Here is a 24,137-nt window from a genome sequence, read left to right as displayed (position 1 = left end):
AATAGCAGGGTTGGAATATAAACCTACAGGAGGGTATCTCTCCAGGAGCAGGGTTGTGACACATATATGTAAAGCAACATTGTTTTGGTGATGTGGGCCTAAGACACACAAAGATGTGTGCTCCAGTTACGACCATGCTCCGGTCATGACCCTGCCCCAGTTATGACCCTGCCACTGTCAAGACTCTGCCTCAGTTATGACCCTGCCCCAGTTATGACCCTGCTCCAGTTAAGACCCTGCCCCAGTTATGACCCTGCTCCAGTTATGACCCTGCCCCAGTTATGACCATGCTCCGGTTATGACCCTGCTCCAGTTATGACCCTGCTCCAGTTATGACCCTGCTCCAGTTATGACCCTGCCCCAGTTATGACCCTGCCCCAGTTATGACCCTGCTCCAGTTATGACCCTGCTCCAGTTATGACCCTGCCCCAGTTAAGACCCTGCCCCAGTTATGACCATGCTCCAGTCATGACCCTGCTCTAGTCTAACCCTAACCCTAGTTCTGCCACCAGAGTGAAGAGTTTAGCACCCTATGCTAATAGCGTTACTCCTCCCCTCTACCAACAACTGTACTACAAGACTGGGTAACACTTTATAATAAGTCAACGCTTTTTGGCATTTACAAAGTGTTAACTAATAGTTAGTTAATCCTTTATAAAACATTTTGAAACATTAACAATACATTATTAAATAGTTAACAAGCTTATTATTAAATGCTATGTTAATCATTAATAAACACTGTTAAACATTATGGATTTGATTCAAAATACAATTCATAAGGTGTTTGATAACTGCATTACCATACTTTATAGACAGCTTGTTAATATAGTTGCAAACCAGTAGTTTATAATCTGTTAATGGTACATGAGCTGGTATAGAAAGCATTAGCAAATGGTGAACAAACCATTTACATTACCTTTACAAAGCATGAGTAAATAACTAACAACATATTTACTTATGTCTTTAATTAAGGTACGCCAAGTCGAATACATGATGTACACTAATACTTAGCAGATGTCTTAACAACTATTTTATAAAGACTTACTAATGATGCAACTTGTGATTAGTAATGCAAGTTATAAAGCATTTACTAACTGTTAGTTAAGGCTTTTGTGTTATTTATTAAGGTGTTCTTGTCCATTCTCAAACCTCACATTCACAAAGGTATCATAACAACTATTTTATAAACACTTACTAATGATGCAACTTGTGATTAGTAATGTAAGTTATAAAGCATTTACTAACTGTTAGTTGAGGCTTTTGCGTGACCTAATCTAAAGTGTGAACTATCTATGCCTTATTAAACATTTATAAGTTATTTATTAAGGTATTCTTGTCCATTCTCGAACCTCACATTCACAAAGGCTGAACATACGTTTCTCAAAAGGAAACAGACACAACACAATGTGATACACAAAATTACTATTTTATTGAAGTAATGACGGGCATGTGTCTTACTAACTACAGTACTAACTTAGCTCTACTAGCCGAGAGTGACAGCGGTCGATACGTTATAACCTCAGTTTGATATTTCCCGGCATGACCGAACGGTCGAGGTTAGTAAGTTGTTTATTATATGGCATTTTTAGCTCTTTTCATTTAAAACATGTCGTTTTGTTCAGCTCTACTCAAGTCTTCACACGGTGTGTTTCAGGTGTTAGCACCTACTAGCAACCAATCTGAAATCTGAGCAACCAAACCTAGCAATCTGCCTAGCGCTTGTCGTTTATATCTCTGTGTTCACACTTTTCTGCTCTTTTAGAAAGTTAAGAATTTCCTCGTCGCTGTTGATGTCTTCATTGTCATCTGAATAGTAAAACTCCTCGAGCTCGCTCATTTTGAAGATGACATCAGCGGAGGGCAATAAGAATACGTATCAGACCGCAGGTCAATACGCGCATAGAATATAAAGACTTAATACGCGGCTGGCATGACTACCCATTAGCCAATCAGAACGCTCGTACTGTTGTTGCAATTGAACCAATATGCTGTTCTTATTGGTTCAGAAGACGTTCTCAAAGAGTTGTTGATATGTTGCCTTGGAGATGTAGTGACGTCACCAGTACAAGTGCAGCTGATTGCTCTGACAAGATGGCGTCTGCTCCAGATTCGCCATGTTTGATTTGGGATCTTCCCACGTATTGTTGTAGTATATAAGAAACCAAATGTTTACTCTTCGACAGGTCAGCAAACGCTTTGTCGCCTCAATTTGTTAAAACGATTTGTTTGTTTGTAACCCTCGACCTACGGTCTCGGTTAAAAAACGTTTTAACAAATCTCTGCTTTCAAAGGCGTTTGCAGACCTGTCGAGGAGTACAGTAGCTAAACATTTGCAGTTTATTACAGCCATTTAAAAAAAAAAAAAATACAGCTTTGGGTAACCAACTTTTATACCAATTCTACTGTATTGCTTCTTTATGGAAATAAAATACTATTTTATTACCCAGGTAAATAAATTAACAGCTATTTCTTCAACAACAAAAAAAACACAACATCTAGGCCTATAGTCTTTCTATAAATGCTTAATAAGGCATAAATAGTTCACACTTTAGATTAGGTCACGCAAAAGCCTTAACTAACAGTTAGTAAATGCTTTATAACTTGCATTACTAATCAGAAGTTGCATCATTAGTAAGTCTTTATAAAATAGTTGTTAAGATATCTGCAAAGCATAGTGTACATCCTGTATTCGACTTGGCATACATTAATTAAAGACATAAGTAAATATGTTGTTAGTTATTTACTCATGCTTTATAAAGGTAATGTAAATGGTTTGTTCACCATTTGCTAATGCTTTCTATACCAGCTCATGTACCATTAACACCTTTTAAACTCCTGGTTTGCAACTATATTAACAAGCTGTCTATAAAGTATGATAATGCAGTTATCAAACACCTTATGAATTGTATTATGAATAAAATACATAATTTTTAACTGTGTTTATTAATGATCAACATAGTGTTTAATAATAAGCTTATTAACTATTTAATAATGTATTGTTAATGTTTCAAAATGTTTTATAAAGGATTAACTAACTATTAGTTAACACTTTGTAAATGCCAAAAAGCGTTGACTTATTATAAAGTGTTAGCCAAGACTGTCTTCACAATCACATCTCCTAGCCCACAGTACCTGAGGAACGGTCTCTGGCTTGTTGTTTGTTGAGATGTTGACCTTTGCAAAGACTGAATAAACTTTTCAAACTCTGCTGAGATTCCTGACCAGTTTTTTTACTTGGAATTTGGAGAAAACTTGAATAAAAATACACAACAACAGGTTGTGCTCTGACATGAATAAGAAATGCTGCATTGATTCATATGGGCCCAAATACATTTAAACACTATCAGTATAATCACAAATAAACTATAAGACAAATATATTATAATATAGGAATGTTGAGTCCCAGTAGAGACAGCTTCTTCACAACATGTCACCTTCATCACATAACATTGAACACCAGCAGAGGTCAGTACATACCCTTCCTCATTAGAAGGTCCTCCATCACTGAAATTGATAGGTGGACCCATGGACCAGTCACTCTTCATGGACACATAGCTGGGTACAGGTGAGGCTGGTCTCTGCTGTCTCATCCTGTCAAACACAACAACATGTCTTAAAAACATAAATCACTAAAGTAGACAGCACAGACACAGCCATCATTTTAACAAACATTTGTTACTACAATCATTCAATAGTAGGGTCAGAATCAGGCTTGAATGTTGCTGTTCAATAGGAATGAGAGTCAGACAGGCAGGTTTCCAGACCTGTTGTTACTCTGTATCTCTCAGTGTGAACCTTTACCACATGGTCTGTATGTCAGCCAGGCTGGCAGTCAGCAGCTCTAACCCTGTGTTTTAGTAGGGATGTGATGAGGGATACTTTAGTATCTACAGTCAGCATCTCTAACCCTGTGTTTTAGTAGGGATGTGATGAGGGATACTTTAGTATCTACAGTCAGCATCTCTAACCCTGTGTTTTAGTAGGGATGTGATGAGGGATACTTTAGTATCTACAGTCAGCATCTCTAACCCTGTGTTTTAGTAGGGATGTGATGAGGGATACTTTAGTATCAACAGTCAGCAGCTCTAACCCTGTGTTTTAGTAGGGATGTGATGAGGGATACTTTAGTAAATACAGTCAGCAGCTCTAACCCTGTGTTTTAGTAGGGATGTTCCTTAGGCTTTCACTTCTAAAAACGTTAAAAGTATAAATATTTCAGTTAATTATCTTGTTAATACATTTGTATAGGAGAGACATAATTTTTTTTTTTACAATTGATTCTCAGAATTTCAACCAGACACTGAAGAATGACATCAGGGTCCACCTCACACAGGGCTGCATGTTTGCTAGCAGCCTGCTTTAGACACTGCAGCACTCCTCCACCCAGGAGTTTAAGACCTTCTGGTCTCAACCAGTCTAAGTGGGCTGAGCCCCACCCGGTCTGTGCTCATACCAGGCCTGGTACCTGCAGGGCTTTGACTCTCATGCTGTCTGTGTGTGTGTGTGTGTGTGTGTGTGTGTGTGTGTGTGTGTGTGTGTGTGTGTATGGAGGTTATGACTAGGGTGACCATACATCTGTGTATGTGTGTGTGTTTGTGTGAATGTGTGTGTAGGGAGAGGGAGGTTATGTTTGTCAGTCACTGATCTCTTTTTATTGCATGTAAAGCTATTATACAAAAACTCAGTATTGACATTATATGTCAAGTATTTTAAAATTGAGAAGTTATAACTACCTGGTTAGTTTAGGACTGGTTTAACTGAAGGCTTCCACTAGGAGGAGACGTCTGTGTTCTAAGCTCACATTCAGGTTAGCTGAACTAGTTAGAGCTGCTGTTTTTGTCTACAGGAGAGTATCTCTCCAGGAGCAGGGTTGGAGTGTAAACCTACAGGATGGTATCTCTCACTAGCAGGGTTGGAATATAAACCTACAGGAGGGTATCTCTCCAGAAGCAAGGTTGGAGTGTAAACCTACAGGAAGGTATCTCCCAAGGAGCAGGGTTGGAGTGTAAACTTACACGAGGGTATCTCTCAACGACCCGGGTTGGAATATAAACCTACAGGAGGGTATCTCTCCAGGAGCAGGGTTGGAATATAAACCTACAGGATGGTATCTCTCCAGGAGCAGGGTTGGAATATAAACCTACAGGAGGGTATCTCTCTAGGAGCAGGGTTGGAATATAAACCTACAGGAGAGTGTAAACCTACAGAATGATATCTCCCAAGGTGCAGGGTTGGAGTGTAAACCTTCAGGATGGTATCTCTCCAGGAGCAGGGTTGTGACACATATATGTAAAGCAACATTGTTTTGGTGATGTGGGCCTCAGACACACAAAGATGTGTGCTCAAGTTACGACCCTGCTCCAGTCATGACCCTGCCACAGTTATGACCCTGCTCCAGTTATGACCCTGCCCCAGTTATGACCCTGCTCTAGTCTAACCCTAACCCTAGTTCTGCCACCAGAGTGAAGAGTTTAGCACCCTATGCTAATAGTGTTACTCCTCCCCTCTACCAACAACTGTACTACAAGACTGTCTTCACAATCACATCTCCTAGCCCACAGTACCTGAGGAACGGTCTCTGGCTTGTTGTTTGTTGAGATGTTGACCTTTGCAAAGACTGAATAAACTTTTCAAACTCTGCTGAGATTCCTGACCAGTTTTTGTACTTGGAATTTGGAGAAAACTTGAATAAAAATATACAACAGCAGGTTGTGCTCTGACATGAATAAGAAATGCTGCATTGATTCATATGGGCCCAAATACATGACTCGGACTGTTATGCTGTGTGTGTGTGTGTGTGTGTGTGTGTGTGTGTGTGTGTGTGTGTGTGTGTGTGTGTGTGTGTGTGCGCGTGTATGTAGGGAGTTCATGTGTAGGGAGTCACACCAACACTAGATCACTGATCTCTTTTATTTGTATGTAAATTCAGTGTTTACATTTCAAGTCTTTTAGAGTAGAGCAGTTCTAACTCCCAAACACCCTGACATGCTTCTCCTGGAGTTTGCTTGAGTCTCTACTGCATTAGAGAGAGCAGCTTGGTAGATGGACTCTCATGCTGTGTTCATGTGGAGGGAGGTTATTGCATCAGCACATTTGGTCTGGGAAAGTTACAGTGTTGTTGTTTTCTTGACAGTTTGTTATGGTTGTGTCTCTGTTATTGTCAGTAATGAGTTAGTTATTCTTCTGCACAGACATGGAATGATCTAATGGTAAGATGGTATGACTTGCATAATTGCATTTGTTTCAGGGTAGTTTGTTGCGATTGTTGTGTTAATGTCAGTTAAAGTCCAACATTAAAGCAGCACAGTGGACTGGTAGGTTGTGGTCCTGTTTCTCACTGATCAAACACAACAAGGAGGTCAAAGGGGTTATGTGCCTGATGGTGTCTAGTGGTTAAGACCATGGATAACTAGAGAAGACCTGCACCACTTACACATGTTAATGACATCATGATAAACAACAGCTGGCTGTCACTGTGTACCTCTACCACATGGTCTGAACATCAGCCAGGCTATGAGTTCTAAGCATTGTTCAGAAGAAACGTCACATGATGATCCTGAATCTAGTTATTGCATTATACTTCCAAATATTTATCACCTTAACATTAAAAACCAGCAGAGGTCAGTACATACCCTTCCTCACTAGAAGGTCCTCCTCCATCACTGAAATTAAAAGGTGGTTCCATGGACCAGTCACTCTTCATGGACACACAGCTGGGTACAGGTGAGGCTGGTCTCTGCTGTCTCATCCTGTCAACAAACACAACAAAGTGTCTTACAAACATAAATCACTAAAGTACCAAAACCACAGATATATCCATACTTTCTGCCAATATGTGTTGCTAAAATGATCTTTCTTAGTAGGGATGTGATGAGGGATACTTTAGTATCTACAGTCAGCAGCTCTAACCCTGTGTTTTAGTAGAGATTTTACACGATAAAGCAAAGGGCTACATTGGGCTTTTAGATGATAAATATTACTTTATAATTTGCTTCACTAAAAAAATCATTCTTCAACATTTACCAGCATGTCCCCTTTCATGGTTCCTTCCCAAAACATTAAAATGCTCCGAATTACAAAAAAAAAAATGTGATGGCAATTACTATGTGTGGCCTGCCCAACTGTATACACTTAACAACTAGACAGTAAAGATAATAAACTGTAGGGGCAGTTGAGGCTGGCATGTTGTGCTCTGATACGGATTTGTAATGTTGTATTGATTCATATGGGCCCAAATCCATCTAAACACTAATAACTAATGAACTATGATACAATATTATATATAGGAATGCTGAGTCCCAGTAGAGACAGCTTCTTCACATCATGTCACCTTCATCACATAACATTGAACACCAGCAGAGGTCAGTACATACCCTTCCTCACTAGAATGACAAACACTAGGAATAGTTAGTAGGAATGTCAGAAGCAAATTACTACTTTATACTTCCATAACTACCAGGTCACCTACATCACATATTACTGAACACCAGCAGAGGTGACAACCGAGGACATTCCCTCCACTGTCTTCATCACATATCACTGAACACCAGCAGAGGTCAGTAGATACCCTTCATCATTAGAAGGTCCTTGATACGCAGATTTTCTATACATGTGTGAGGTTGTCTCTTGCTGTGGTCAAGAGGTCACGGAGCAGGCCTTGGACAATACACATATAGATCAAGGAATGTGCTCTGGTCAACTTAGGTTAAGTGCAAGATGCAGAGAATAGTACAAGCAATGATTGATGACCGCACCACCTGTGTGTAGTTTCTTCTGTGCATCAAGTTGTAGAATGTGTACCGTTTAAGGAGATCAGAATCAGAATCAGAAAGGGATTTATTCGCCATGAAAGTTTACACAGACAAGGAATTTGCTTTGGCAGGAAGGTGCATACAATAAACATATACCTAAAATTTAAATATGTGGACTAACTATACTAAGGGTACATAAACTAGCAGTACTAAGTGGGATAAGAATAGAATTAAATATACAATAAAATATAAGTTGCCGTAAATTACAATATAAAAATACAAAAATACAAATATTACAAAAAATACAAATGTACAAGATACCATGTTGTGGTGCAGTGCAAAAGCAGAGTGTTTTAAGCAATAAGTCATTTGAGTCAGTGTGGTCCCTTGGCCTTGTTGAAGAGGCCAACAGCGGAAGGGAAGAAACTGTTTTTGTGGCGTGAGGTATTGGTCCTGATAGACCGCAGCCTTCTGCCGGAGGGGAGTGACTGAAACAGGGAGTGTCCAGGGTGGGAGGAGTCGGCCACAATCTTCCTCGCTCGCCTCAGGGTCCTCGAGGTGTGCAGGTCCTCGAGGGTAGGCAGATTGCAGCCAATCACCTTCTCAGCAGTACGGATGATACGCTGCAGTCTGCTCTTGTCCTTGGCAGTGGCAGCAGCGTACCAGACGGTGATGGAGGAGGTGAGGATGGACTCAATGATGGCTGAGTAGAAGTGCACCATCATTGTCTTTGGCAGGTTGAACTTCTTCAGCTGCCGAAGGAAGTACATCCTCTGTTGTGCTTTCTTGATGAGGGAGCTGATGTTCAGTTCCCACTTGAGGTCCTGGGAGAGGATAGTGCCCAGGAAGCGGAAGGACTCCACAGTGTTGACTGGGGAGTCACACAGGGTGATGGGGGTGAGTGGGGCAGTGTTCCTCCTGAAGTCCACAACCATCTCCACTGTCTTAAGAGCATTGAGCTCTAAGTTGTTCTGGCTGCACCAGGTCACCAGGTTGGCCGCTTCCCACCTATAGTCAGACTCGTCTCCACCAGAGATGAGCCCAATAAGGGTGGTGTCGTCCGCAAACTTCAGGAGTTTGACGGACGGATGACTGGAGGTGCAACTGTTGGTGTACAGGGAGAAGAGCAGAGGAGAAAGGACGCAGCCCTGAGGTGATCCGGTGCTGATGGACCGGGAGTCAGAGACTTGTGTTCCCAGCTTAACGCACTGCTTCCTGTCAGACAGGAAGTCTGTGATCCACCTGCAGGTGGAATCAGGCACGTTCAGCTGGGAGAGCTTGTCCTGAAGCAGGGCGGGGATGATGGTATTGAAGGCAGAGCTGAAGTCCACAAACAGGATCCTGGCATAGGATGCTGGGGAGTCCAGCTGCTGTAGTGTGAAGTGGAGGGCCATGTTAACTGCATCGTCCACAGACCTGTTGGCTCTGTAGGCAAACTGCAGGGGGTCCAGTAGAGGGTCAGTGATGGATTTAAGGTGTGCCAGCACCAGGCGCTCGAAAGACTTCATTACCACAGAGGTCAGGGCGACGGGTCTGTAGTCATTATGTCCTGTTGGCCTTGGCTTTTTGGGCACAGGGATGATGGTGGAGGACTTGAGACAGGCTGGCACATGGCATGTCTCAAGGGAGGTGTTAAAGATGTAGGTAAACACCGGAGACAGCTGGTCAGCGCAGTGCTTGAGGGTGGCTGGAGAGACAGAGTCCGGCCCAGCTGCTTTGCGGGGATTCTGCCTCTTGAAAAGTCTGTTAACTTCACCCTCCTGAATGGAGAGAGTCGTCACTGTAGAGGGGGGGAGGTGGGAGGCCTCCTGGGTGGGAAGGGGTAGTTCAAGACTGTCCAATTGTCTTTCAAATCTGCAGTAGAACTCATTCAGGTCGTTGGCCAGGCGGGAGTCGTTAGTGGAGTGGGGGGCTCTGGGCTTGTAGTTGGTAATTTGCCTGAGCCCTCTCCAGACAGAAGCAGAGTCGTTTGCAGAGAATTGGTGTTTTAGCCTCTCTGAGTACAGTCGTTTAGCCTCCCTCATCGCCTTGCTAAACCTGTTCTTCGACTCCTTGAAACTGTCTTTGTCCCCACTCCTAAACGCGGCCTCTTTCTCTGACCTCAACCTTCTGACTTTAGCTGTAAACCAGGGTTTGTCGTTGTTGTAGCTTACCCTGGTGCGTGTTGGTATACAGCAGTCCTCACAGAAGCTGATGTATGATGTCACAGCCTCTGTGAGCTCATCCAGACTATTGGTAGCAGTCGTGAACATGTCCCAGTCAGTGCAGTCCAAGCACGCCCGCAGATCCTCCATAGCTTCACTGGTCCACTGTTTTGATGTCCTCACAGCAGGCTTACAGCGCTTTAGCTTCTGCCTGTATGCAGGAATCAGGTGGACCATGGCGTGGTCAGAGTGACCCAGTGCTGCTCGGGGGACCGCATGGTATGCTTTGCTGATTGTAGAGTAGCAGTGATCCAAGGTGTTTCCTTCTCTGGTAGGGCATTTGATGAATTGTCTATATTTTGGGAGTTCTTGAGTGAGATTGCCTTTGTTAAAGTCGCCTAGCACAATAACCAAGGAATCCGGATTTTCATGCTCCACACTCAGTATCTGGCTGGCGAGCACACGTTGAGCCTCGTTGACGCTAGCCTGCGGAGGCATGTAGACGCCAACCAGAATGAATGATGCAAACTCTCGTGGCGAGTAAAAAGATCTACAGTTAATAAAAAATGATTCCAGATCAGGAGAACAGTGCTGCAGAATCACTGTCACATCTTCACACCAGCCACTGTTAATGTAAAAACAAATACCACCGCCTTTCGTTTTGCCAGAGAGCACAGGGTTACGATCCGCTCTCAGCAGTTTGAAACCTGCTAGCTGTAGCGCAGAGTCTGGGATCAGTTCACTCAGCCATGTCTCCGTAAAGCACAAAACGGAAGATGAATGAAAGTCTCTGTTTTTCCACATCAGTAGCTGAAGTTCATCCAGTTTGTTGCTCAGTGAACGCACGTTGGAGAGAAATATCCCCGGTAACGCTGTGCGTGCCCCACGCCGACGGAGTCGCACCAGAGCACCGGCTCGTTTGCCTCCCCTACGGCGCTTCGCTGCTAGGACAAAGCTGAGGGTGGCTTTGACTATAATTCCCACTAATTCCGCCGCTGGAAGCAGAAAAGTGGGAAATAAATCCACAGGAGTTGTAGTCCTGATGTTTAGAAGTACTTCTCTAGTTAGAGAACCCCGGAAATCTTGGCAGAACACTGAATTAACAGACAAAACAAGACAAAAAAGAGCGCACCTAACGACCGAGGCAGCCATCATCGGCGCCATCTTGGATCTTGGGGATGTTGTGGTGGTAACTATATTTGTACAGTCCAGCCATATATAAAGGACTTCTGAGAGACATGTTTTCTCACTCATGCCAACCACTCTGCCTGTCGTGGTGACGTGATACGAGCAGCTCGACTTAATAAACAAAGTCAACTCTTTTCATTATGGTGCTTTCCTTGGCCCATCCTCTGACAGAAAATCATCTAACAGTCCTCCTCCATCACTGAGTCTGAAAGTTGAAATGTTATTAATAGATCGTGTTCTTACCTCTGTTCAGTAGTAATGTCTTTGTCTCTGAATGTGATAGGTTTATCCATAGACCTGTCACTCTTCATGGACACACAGCTGGGTACAGGTGAGGCTGGTCTCTCCTGCTGGATTGGGCTTCAACACAACAGAGACAGACCTTCAGTCTCTCATGTATTCTGACTAATGATGATGTCATGATATCACTGCTGAGCTCTGAGATGGAGAACAGTCATGAACAGTTATGGATTCTCATCTTACCTCTTAGCTTTGGTGTCCATGTCATGTTCCCCAGAGAGACTCATTTTAGAGGCAGTGCCCCCCTCCTCTCTCTCCCCAGAGAGACTCATTTTAGAGGCAGTGCCCCCCTCCTCTCTCTCCCCAGAGAGACTCATTTTAGAGGCAGTGCCCCCTTCCTCTCTCTCCCCAGAGAGACTCATTTTAGAGACAGTGCCCCCTTCCTCTCTCTCCCCAGAGAGACTCATTTTAGAGGCAGGGCCCTGAAACACAGTAATGTTTTGTTGGTTGCTTAGTATAATTCTAAAACACGGATTACAATGTTGATACATGGATCTTTTCCCATCCAGTATTAAGGCCTTTTGAGTCCCTGAGTGACATCATGTGCAGACTTGCATCTGTCAGAAACGTGATGTTTCCCCAGAGAGACTGGGCTGCTCAGTGAGTAGAGAGACCAGCAACTTGTCTCTGGACACCAGCATGTCATGCAGCTGCCCTGTTTCCTGTAAGGCCATCGATACAGGAAGCTCCTTATACAGAATACTGCAGGTTACAACCACCACATGTATATATACTGCAGGTTACAACCTCCACATGTATATATACTGCAGGTTACAACCTCCACATGTATATATACTGCAGGTTACAACCTCCACATGTATATATACTGCAGGTTACAACCTCCACATGTATATATACTGCAGGTTACAACCTCCACATGTATATATACTGCAGGTTACAACCTCCACATGTATATATACTGCAGGTTACAACCTCCACATGTATATATACTGCAGGTTACAACCTCCACATGTATATATATTACAGGTTACAACCTCCACATGTATAAATACTGCAGGTTACAACCTCCACATGTATATATACTGCAGGTTACAACCTCTACATGTATAAATACTGCAGGTTACAACCTCCACATGTATAAATACTGGGTAACACTTTATAATAAGTCAACGCTTTTTGGCATTTACAAAGTGTTAACTAATAGTTAGTTAATCCTTTATAAAACATTTTGAAACATTAACAATACATTATTAAATAGTTAATAAGCTTATTATTAAACACTATGTTGATCATTAATAAACACTGTTAAAAATTATGTATTTTATTCATAATACAATTCATAAGGTGTTTGATAACTGCATTATCATACTTTATAGACAGCTTGTTAATATAGTTGCAAACCAGTAGTTTAAAAGGTGTTAATGGTACATGAGCTGGTATAGAAAGCATTAGCAAATGGTGAACAAACCATTTACATTACCTTTATAAAGCATGAGTAAATAACTAACAACATATTTACTTATGTCTTTAAATTATGTATGCCAAGTCGAATACAGGATGTACACTATGCTTTGCAGATATCTTAACAACTATTTTATAAAGACTTACTAATGATGCAACTTCTGATTAGTAATGCAAGTTATAAAGCATTTACTAACTGTTAGTTAAGGCTGTTGCGTGACCTAATCTAAAGTGTGAACTATTAATGCCTTATTAAGCATTTATAGAAAGACTATAGGCCTATAGATGTTGTGTTTTTTTTTTTTGTTGAAGAAATAGCTGTTAATTTATTTACCTGGGTAATAAAATAGTATTTTATTTCCATTAAGAAGCGATACAGTAGAATTGGTATAAAAGTTGGTTACCCAAAGCTGTATTTTATTTTCAAAAAATGGCTGTAATAAACTGCAAATGTTTAGCTACTCCTCGACAGGTCTGCAAACGCCTTTGAAAGCAGAGATTTGTTAAAACGTTTGTTAACCGAGACCGTAGGTCGAGGGTTACAAACAAACAAATCGTTTTAACAAATTGAGGCGACAAAGCGTTTGCTGACCTGTCGAAGAGTAAACATTTGGTTTCTTATATACTACAACAATATGTGGGAAGATCCCAAATCAAACACGGCGAATCTGGAGCAGACGCCATCTTGTCAGAGCAATGAGCGGCACTTGTACTGGTGACGTCACTACATCTCCAAGGCAACATATCAACAACTCTTTTGAGAACGTCTTCTGAACCAATAAGAACAGCATATTGGTTCAATTGCAACAACAGTACGAGCGTTCTGATTGGCTAATGGGTAGTCATGCCAGCCGCGTATTAAGTCTTTATATTCTATGCGCGTATTGACCTGCGGTCTGATACGTATTCTTATTGCCCTCCGTTGATGTCATCTTCACAATGAGCGAGATCGAGGAGTTTTACTATCCAGATGACAAGGAAGACATCAACACCGACGAGGAAATTCTTAACTTTCTAAAAGAGCAGAAAAGTGTGAACACAGAGAGATAAACGACAAGCGCTAGGCAGATTGCTAGGTTTGGTTGCTCAGATTTCAGATTGGTTGCTAGGTACTGTAGGTGCTAACACCTGAAACACACTGTGTGAAGACTTGAGTAGAGCTGAACAAAACGACATGTTTTAAATGAAAAGAGCTAAAAATGCCATATAATAAACAACTTACTAACCACGACCGTTCGGTCATGCCGAGAAATATCAAACTGAGGTTATAAGTATCGACCGCTGTCACTCTCGGCTAGTAGAGCTAAGTACTGTAGTTAGTAAGACACATGCCTGTCATTACTTCAATAAAATAGTAATCACAAGTGTATCACATTGTGTTGTGTCTGTTTCCTTTTGAGAAACGTATGTTCAGCCTTTGTGAATGTGAGGTTCGAGAATGGACAAGAATACCTTAATAAATAACTTATAAATGTTTAATAAGGCATAGATAGTTCACACTTTAGATTAGGTCACGCAAAAGCCTCAACTAACAGTTAGTAAATGCTTTATAACTTGCATTACTAATCACAAGTTGCATCATTAGTAAGTGTTTATAAAATAGTTGTTATGATACCTTTGTGAATGTGAGGTTTGAGAATGGACAAGAACACCTTAATAAATAACACAAAAGCCTTAACTAACAGTTAGTAAATGCTTTATAACTTGCATTACTAATCACAAGTTGCATCATTAGTAAGTGTTTATAAAATAGTTGTTAAGACATCTGCTAAGTATTAGTGTACATCATCTATTCGACTTGGCGTACATTAATTAAAGACATAATTAAATATGTTGTTAGTTATTTACTCATGCTTTGTAAAGGTAATGTAAATGGTTTGTTCACCATTTGCTAATGCTTTCTATACCAGCGCATGTACCATTAACAGATTATAAACTACTGGTTTGCAACTATATTAACAAGCTGTCTATAAAGTATGGTAATGCAGTTATCAAACACCTTATGAATTGAATTATGAATCAAATCCATAATGTTTAACAGTGTTTATTAATGATTAACATAGCATTTAATAATAAGCTTATTAACTATTTAATAATGTATTGTTAATGTTTCAAAATGTTTTATAAAGGATTAACTAACTATTAGTTAACACTTTGTAAATGCCAAAAAGCGTTGACTTATTATAAAGTGTTACCAAATACTGTAGGTTACAACCTCCACATGTATATATACTGCAGGTTACAACCTCCACATGTATATATATTACAGGTTACAACCTCCGATCATGGAGGGCCAGGGCCCCTCTATGCCCAAGGGCCCCTGGGCACCTGCCCACATTGCCCATATGGTAGATCCAGCCTTGTCTATATACAGTAACATTGTTATGTTTCCAACTGCTACAGACACTGGGGACCTCGAGGTTCCACTAAGACAGAGATCTGGTACAGGGACCATGAATCAGGATAGGCTGACAGGTCAGATCTGGTACAGGGACCATGAATCAGGATAGGCTGATAGGTCAGATCTGGTACAGGGACCATGAATCAGGATAGGCTGATAGGTCAGATCTGGTACAGGGACCATGAATCAGGATAGGCTGACAGGTCAGATCTGGTACAGGGACCATGAATCAGGATAGGCTGATAGGTCAGATCTGGTATGATGACCATGAATCAGGATAGGCTGATAGGTCACAACCAAGGGAAGGTAATGAGTTCACGTCAATCTTCTATAACTCAGTCTCCATCCCACATTATAGTAGGACAGTATGCTAGTTTAAAACTCTGTGCTGGGCCACATGTCTATGATCACAAAAGCCCAGGGTACATTTGTAATATACCACATACACCCTCTCATGGTACATGTGTAATATACCACATACCCTCTCATGGTACATGTGTAATATACCACACACCCTCTCATGGTACATGTGTAATATACCACATACCCTCTCATGGTACATGTGTAATATACCACACACCCTCTCATGGTACATGTGTAATATACCACATACCCTCTCATGGTAGATGTGTAATATACCACATACCCTCTCATGGTACATGTGTAATATACCACACACCCTCTCAGGGTACATGTGTAATATACCACACAAACCCTCTTATGGTACATGTGTAATATACCACACACCCTCTCATGGTTTATGACTTCATATGCAGCAGTATGCAGAGGAAGAGAGCGAGTTTCCACAGAGACAGAGAACTCTAGAGGAAGACAGGATGGTTAAGAGCTCAGTGGTTGGACCACTTGACTGCAGATCAAGAGGTAGCAGGTTCAAATCTTCCCCTGTACTGGTTGTTGGCATGGATACAAGCAGCTGTTTAATGAATACAGTATTTCAGAACCTTGTGAGAGAGCTGGTTATATACTAGATATGAACATGAACCCCCCTAAAACAAACCCCTGCACAAAGATCTCTTACACATAGAACACATTTAACCCCTATGAAAAATCTCATACAACACTGGAGTGAGAGAGAAAGGCAGTTGTGTGTGGGTGCTGTGTGTATTAGGGCGAGAGAGAGACGCAGGTGTGTGTATTATGCAGAGAGATAAAGAGATACATGGACAGAGAGACAGAGGGAGAGAGAGAGGCCGGTGTGTTTGAGATGGATGAGTAGACTAAATAAGAGAGTCAGAGAGTCAGGAAGGGAGGGACTGTCAGAGCTGCTGGTAGAGAAGTTCATACTGGGGACAACATAACCAAGACTAACTCTGCAATGGACTATTTAACATTGGATTATATCATATTAAATTATTCAGCACACTCAAGACACATAATAAACAGTGTAATCTTATCTAAAGCAGCTTTACTGCCTTCTCTGAAACTGCCCTCTGTCATCACATGTTCTGTAATAACACCCAGTCCAGTAGATATCTGTACTGTAGACAATGATTAACAGGAATGACCAAGGATCTGTACTTTTGTACTTAAAGTCACCTTCAGTACAATGACAAACTAAGACTGACAAACAACTATTATCATTAAACCCATTACAATCCTTCATTCTCTACTGGATATGGTTCTTCATGTTAGTGTCCAACCAAACGCTCCAACAGTTCAGCCATGTCTCTTGACCAACACCCTGGTCCTCCATTCAGGAGGATTGTAGGTCTGAGTGTTCAACTACAATCATCCTCACTTCCTACCTGACCTGATAATAATCCCTGGAGGGACTTACCTCTGCTTTCTGCTGGTCTGAATTCACAACACAAGTCAAGTCAAGCAGGCATTGTCCTTTGTGCTGGAGAAGAAATCTGGTGATGCTGTTTGTGCTGCTTCCACAACGAGGACGAGGTGTGTCTCTGGAACATTCTACAGCTACAGGACAATATAACAGGTCAAAGTCTGGTCGTATAGACGCCATCACTCATTGTAGTAGCAGGTACACTGAACAGTAAAATACAACAGGTCAGAGTCCAGTGATATAGACACCATCATGAGAGATGTTAACCCTTCAGGTAGGAGGGTGTGTACTTTGGGTGTACTCTCAAATCAACTCAGCTAAATGTAATGAAGTACCAAAGTGCTGTACATGGAGTTACAGAAATAAGATCACATACAACAGCTGAGAATACAACAAGCGTTTAACACCAACAAGGACAGGATAAGAGAAACTGACAAGGTCAAATGTATAATGCAATTCATTAGAAGCTGGGGGAAATAAACACGTCCTGAAGGCCCCCTGGAGAGACACTAGAGACGGAGATCATTCCAAAGTATAGGAGCTGCCCCTGAAGAAGAAGGCTTCTGTGGTTTGGGTTTGGTTCTAGTGTTGTGGGCTGGATCCTTGATTGTTGACCAGACAGAATTCAGAGTAAGGGTGGATGGTTGTTTGTCTGAGGTCTGGTCCTCATCTCCAGGGTCTCCTCAGGGATGGGTCCTTTCTCCACTTATCGATATTTTATACACTGATGACTGACTGCCAGAGCAGGATAACAGATTTATCTTAACATTTGCAAATGACTGTTGTCAGTCTCCTCCACGCTGACTGAAATGACCATGGCCCTGTTAGAGAGGATTTGGTCCAGTGGTGTGACCCTGCCCATCTCCCCCTAACCTCCTCCAGGTAGATTGAGTCCAGGTGCAGGTAGATGGGATGTGTGTCTGAGGCGTCCACCACTAAGTCCAGCGTCCTCTCATAGCCCTCCTGAGCCTTCCTGTGCTCCCCAGTCTGGTAGTGCAGGTGACCCTACAGAGCCACACGTCTGGGTCCAGCAGAGAGGGGAACCATCAGGAGAGAGACGATGTCCAAGTGGGACATTGGTTTTAATAGGATGTCTGCTGCTTGATCTTTATATGTGCATGTTTATTCTCTTGTTTGGGTTTCGTTTAGTTATAGATATTCTACAGTTGGTTTTCTTGGTTTTGATGTGTTTACTATGGAGTTGGTGTGTTTGTAGTCATGTGTAGAGCTTTGCTATGTTTTAAATTGGATCAAGGCGATTTGTCAACAGCCAGAGTAAATTGGAGCCCACCCCACAGCTGCCAGGAGATGGTGTTAAAAGGAGAGAGACGAGAAGAGACGGGGTTAACAAGGGTGAACAAGAAGACACAGAACGGAGGAGAGAGAGAGGAAGGAGGGGCGAGCAACCAAGATGGAGGATGTGGGGGAAGGGGGGGGGGGGAGGAAAGGAACAGGAGAGAAAGAAAGAGGACAAGCCCCCAGACGGGAAACGGAGGACGGGAGGTCGAGCAAAGATCTGATCAACACCGACCAACACAGATAAAAAGAGGAAAGAGACTGAAAGAGCAAGAGTGGAAGTGGTGGGAAGGAGCCCTGTGTGCAGGTGGACCGTGACTGAAGACGCTCCCTTCTCTCTCAGCGCCGCAGCGGGTCGAGGGAGGAGCAGCAGAGGCTGCAGTAGAGCAGCAGGACGGACCCTGGAACCCCCGCGGCTGCTACTCACATCCATAGAACTCTGCTACTCACATCATAGAACTCTGCTAATCACATCATAGAACTCTGCTACTCACATCCATAGAACTCTGCTACTCACATCCATAGAACTCTGCTACTCACATCCATAGAACTCTGCTACTCACATCCATAGAACTCTGCTACTCACATCCATAGAACTCTGCTACTCACATAATAGAACTCTGCTACTCACATCCATAGAACTCTGCTACTCACATCATAGAACTCTGCTACTCACATCATAGAACTCTGCTACTCACATCATAGAACTCTGCTACTCACATCATAGAACTCTGCTACTCACATCATAGAACTCTGCTACTCACATCATAGAACTCTGCTACTCACATCCATAGAACTCTGCTACTCACATCCATAGAACTCTGCTACTCACATCCATAGAACTCTGCTACTCACATCATAGAACTCTGCTACTCACATCATAGAACTCTGCTACTCACATCCATGGAACTCTGCCCTCTGGAGTTGTGTTTGATGTATTTTAGAGACCCTGGACCTTCATGTTCACCACGGTGCCTTTTGACTTTTTATGCCTCGTTCTTAGTTCATTTGATCTATTATTAATCTATAATAATAATTATTATTAATAATAATAATTAGTTATTATTAATAACGGATTAATAAAGGGAGTCAGGTGGCTGAGCGGTGAGGGAATCGGGCTAGTAATCCGAAGGTTGCTAGTTCGATTCCCGGTCATGCCAACTGATGTTGTGTCCTTGGGCAAGGCACTTCACCCTACTTGCCTCGGGGGAATGTCCCTGTACTTACTGTAAGTCGCTCTGGATAAGAGCGTCTGCTAAATGACAATGTAAATGTAAAAAAAATAACTCATTTTAGTGCACCCTGTGTCGTTTTACCATTCTTTTGACAGTGGAATCCATTTTAAATTGCTTGTATCCAAAGAAATGCACATTCAGTGTGTGACAGTTACACATGAACGTTTGATTGATTTGGTTAACACGTGTGGTGTGCTTGCCAGCACTGAATGGACATCTTCCACAACCTCCAGTGAGTCTAGGTTTACTTTTAAATGATGATTATTCATGTATACAACAAAGAGCCCATAATGATGTGTCAGTAGCTGCTCCTGGTCTGTAGGTTGTTTGAGGCTCCTGGAAGCTGTGGTTGAGCGCCTCCTGCAGGCTGAGCTTGGCACTGCTGTACTCTGCCCTCAGCAGCTGCAGCCTGGCCATGGCCCCCCTCTGGACACAGCAGCTCCTGGACCAGAGCCCGCTGAGACATCTGCACACACACACACACACACACACACACACACACACACACACACACACACACACACACACACACACACACACACAGTACACACACAGTACACACACAGTACACACACACACAAACACACACACAGTACACACACACACAAACAGTACATACACACATACACAGATACGCATACACACACATACACATACACACACAGTACATACACACATATACACACATACACACACACACACAATACACCATTACGTCACCAGACATCATGTCTCTACTTTTGGTCTGTATGATGTCTGTGTTTTGTTTGTTCACTCTATTCCTCTCACTCAATCTCTCAGTTCAATTCGCCGTCTGATTGGTCCAGTCCGGTCTCTTCCCAGGTCCAATCAACAGCCTCCCCTATCACAACCATCAGCATGACTTGCCTCCTATAGAAGCTGCACCTTTCTTCAGCCCCAGGAGAGGGAACTGATCCATGATGTGGAAAGAGCTGTTAGTATGAGGACTGGGTTTTGTGTTGACTTTGTACTTGGTAGGAGAATAGCTGTAGTTGGGTGTGCTCAAGCCTTCGGCGAGAGCACAACCTTTGTTCTCTCACATATATATTATTGGGTGTGCTCAAGCCTTCGGCGAGAGCACAACCTTTGTTCTCTCACATATATATTATTATTATTATTTATTTTTATTTATTTTGCCCCCCTAAAACTCAGTAAATACTTGGCCTACATAGACAACGTAGGTGTCAAAAGTTTCGTCTTGGTAGCGATTGAGTTGCTTCTATTGGAATTTACGTTCCGTTGCATGGTTTAAGCTTAAATTAAGTTTTTGTGGCGAAAAGTGAAGCTAACGGTGGCTAATTTGCTAGCCACAGTCACTGACGTTACTAACGTCACTGCGTCACTAACGTCACGAAAACACGCGTGACTACCTTTGCCAGAACATTCGTTTAGCATCTGTTAACTTGGGGGATAGCTAGGCTAACTATAGCTTTACTGCAAGGCAGCTGCAGAAACGCCACAAGAAAAGAGGCCAGGGTGATAACTATTTACTCATTTTACTTTGTGATATGACACACAATTGTGATGTGTAATGTACAATATAAGCTGATATTATTAAGGAAGTACATCTACTTTCGGAAACAGTAGTCTACTATTTCACTGAAGTATTAGCATCATGACATTAGCCTGTGTTTCCCGGGCAACACATACTACAGTGGTCTATGATGTAGCGTTATCTGTTTTCAATCGTTAAAATAAACATTCCTCACATATACATTTTCCTTGTAGGATTTATTCTGACATTAAAAAACGATTTGTTGGTGAAATTACCATTACCTGTGGTTTCAAACCAGTGTAGCTCACTGCAACGCTGTAGCTTACGCGAGACACACTACAAAAACATCTAGCTACAGTACACAGCTGTTTAGGAAGTCAAACGGCGACAGAAAATGTTCGGCACTCCCCTTACTTAAATCAAAAGTCTATCTAACTACTAACCTGAACTTCATTGCCACAGCCTAAACGTTGTCAATCTGTTCATGAAAATAATTAATTTCAGCCTAAACCGTACAACGGAACGTTAAATCCAATTCAACCAACGCAATCGCTACCAAGACGAACACAGCAGTAGCCTAGTACTGTACCGTAGTAGTACAATTTACCGGGGCAGCTTCTCAACACAGGGCTATATCGCATTTTGCGTTGTTACTGACAATGATCGCTACCAGTGAGCTTTTTATGAATGAGCAATTTTCCACTAAATAAATGTCAAGCTTATTTACGTTTTGGGGGGCATATTTTCAGTTAGCAGATGGTACCGTTTGAATTGCGATTCCATCTTCTACTGTACTGCCGGGTAACGTCGTAAAATAATCTTCAAAGGGGTTGTTTATTCATGAATGAATGCAATATGAGTAGGCTAAATGCCTGAAAATATCATGAGAAGAGAAAAACTTAAAATGACGTTTAAATCATAGAGATTAGGTCAATTTTTACACCGGTCTGCAATAATGTCACGAAAACACGCGTGACTACCTTTGGCAGAACATTCGTTTCGCATCTGTTAACTTGGGGGATAGCTAGGCTAACTATAGCTTTACTGCAAGGCAGCTGCAGAAACGCCACAAACAAAGAGGCCAGGGTGATAAATATTTACTCATTTTACTTTGTGATATGACACACAATTGTGATGTGTAATGTACAATATAAGCTGATATTATTAAGGAAGTACATCTACTTTCGGAAACGGTAGTCTACTATTTCACTGAAGTATTAGCATCATGACATTAGCCTGTGTTGCCCGGGCAACACATTCTACAGTGGTCTATGATGTATCTGTTTTCAATCGTTAAAATAAACATTCCTCACATATACATTTTCGTTATATGATTTATTCTGACATTAGTAAACGATTTGTTGGTGAAATTACCATTACCTGTGGTTTCAAACCAGTGTAGCTCACTGCAACGCTGTAGCCTACCCGAGACACTAGTGTGAGTAGCTAACAAAAACTCCTCAGCTGTTCAAGTCAAACGGTGACAGAACATGTTCGGCACTCCCCTTACTCAAAAGTCTTTCAATAGTTGAAACAATCTGACTACTAACCTGAACTTCATTGCCACGGCCTAAACTTTGTCAATCTGTTCATGAAAATAATTAATTTCAGCCTAAACCGTACAACGGAACGTTAAATCGAATTCAACCAACGCAATCGCTACCAAGACAAACACAGCAGTAGTCTAGTACTGTACTGTAGTAGTACAATTTACCGGGGCAGCTTCTCCACACAGGGCTATATCGCATTTTGCGTTGTTACTGACAATGATCGCTACCAGTGAGCTTTTTATGAATGAGCGATTTTCCACTAAATAAATGTCAAGCTTATTTACGTTTTTGGGGGCATATTTTCAGTTAGCAGATGGTACTGTTTGAATCGCGATTCTATCTTCTGCCGGTAAAGTCGTAGAATAATCTTCAAAGGGGGTTCTTTATTAATGAATGAATGCAATATGAGTAGGCTAAATGCCTGAAAATATCACGAGAAGGGACAACTTAAAAGGACGTTTAAGTCGTAGAGATTAGGTCAATTTTTACACCGGTCTGCCAAATGTATTCGTTTTGATTCAGCCTGTCAGCTGCCTCTTGCAGGGGAAATGAGAAGACATCATATTTCATTCGACACTTCACTCGTATTTTGAGTTGTAAATGAGCAGCAAAAAAAAGATGCTTTTAAATCTACGTAATCTTTATAAATAATAAGTAGGCCCGATGCATTTTTATATAAAATATACAGACCCCTGTGCAACCGACGCAAGCAAGCACACCCTACAATTTCCCCAGAAATTGTATCCTCTCTAGTTGATCTTGTTGTATTTATGCCTGTACCCTGTATAGAGCTTTGTGTTTGTTTGTTTCCACCTTCATACAGTGGAAAGGGGATCATGAAGCTGCCCATGGGCCTGCATCCCATCACATAGTTTCTATCCTGTTGAACAACACCAGGTAAGGAGAGGGGCACTTTGGGATTAGAGAGTCATTATGTGGTTAGGAATCAGAATCATAAAACACGGGACGAGATGTTAAAACTGTCCATTGTGCCAATAGATGGTATGCACTCACATGAGATTTGCCGTGATGTTGACAGAGTGCCATGGGAGGTTTATTTCTTCGACTGGGTTAAGATGGGACACATCCTCAGTAGTGTGCCTCCGAATCAGTGGCTGTTTCGGGCTTTAATCACTAAACACCCTCATCCAAGGTGTCCAGCTAAAGGGTGATCAAGCCTTAGCTTGTGTCCCATGCCCAATTCAGATTTCCACGGGACTATGCAAGGCAGGGGCGTCCTCTCGAGCCAGCCCTACAGCTGACCTTATACCTCACATGCCCTCCTCATGTTGGAGGGATCTGAATTGGGTTCTCATGAAGTGATAGCCCAGCTAGGGTCCTTCCATTTGATCCAGATCCACTGGCTGCCTCTTTCAGCTGCTTGACAAACTGCTCGGACGGTCTGCCGCAGAGCCTGTCCATGGATTCCAAGTTCTCTCAGCAACCTGATGATGGAAGAAGCCGCGAATCCTCTGCATCCCACTTCAACTGGCCAGACTTTTGCATTCCAGCCACGCTGAGTTGCGTCTG

The 24,137-nt window shown here is 42.2% G+C and overlaps 1 protein-coding gene across 16 annotated transcripts in view; it reads right to left on the bottom strand.

The window, feature by feature from the left end:
- The window catches only part of LOC136942680 (NACHT, LRR and PYD domains-containing protein 12-like), a 235,474-nt gene that overhangs the window by 38,046 nt on the left and 173,291 nt on the right, over positions 1–24,137 (bottom strand). For 3 of the 16 annotated variants that reach the window (XM_067235638.1, XM_067235642.1, XM_067235643.1), the window contains exons 1-5: positions 17,005–17,505; positions 11,567–11,805; positions 11,327–11,443; positions 6,633–6,749; positions 3,478–3,591 (exon numbers count right to left, since the gene is read on the bottom strand). The exons of 8 other annotated variants lie outside the window; for them this stretch is intronic. In XM_067235638.1, the coding sequence (XP_067091739.1) occupies positions 3,478–3,591; positions 6,633–6,749; positions 11,327–11,443; positions 11,567–11,805; positions 17,005–17,190 (773 nt within the window). In that variant the 5' untranslated portion in view covers positions 17,191–17,505. Of the gene's footprint in view, positions 1–3,477; positions 3,592–6,632; positions 6,750–11,326; positions 11,444–11,566; positions 11,806–17,004; positions 17,510–24,137 lie in introns of those variants that run through there. 5 more of the 16 variants (XM_067235645.1, XM_067235639.1, XM_067235640.1 and 2 more) reach the window with 5 other exon arrangements.

Source organism: Osmerus mordax, chromosome 5, assembly GCF_038355195.1.
Source record: "Osmerus mordax isolate fOsmMor3 chromosome 5, fOsmMor3.pri, whole genome shotgun sequence".
NCBI lineage: Eukaryota > Metazoa > Chordata > Actinopteri > Osmeriformes > Osmeridae > Osmerus > Osmerus mordax.
This window is presented reverse-complemented; position numbering and strand designations above follow the sequence as displayed.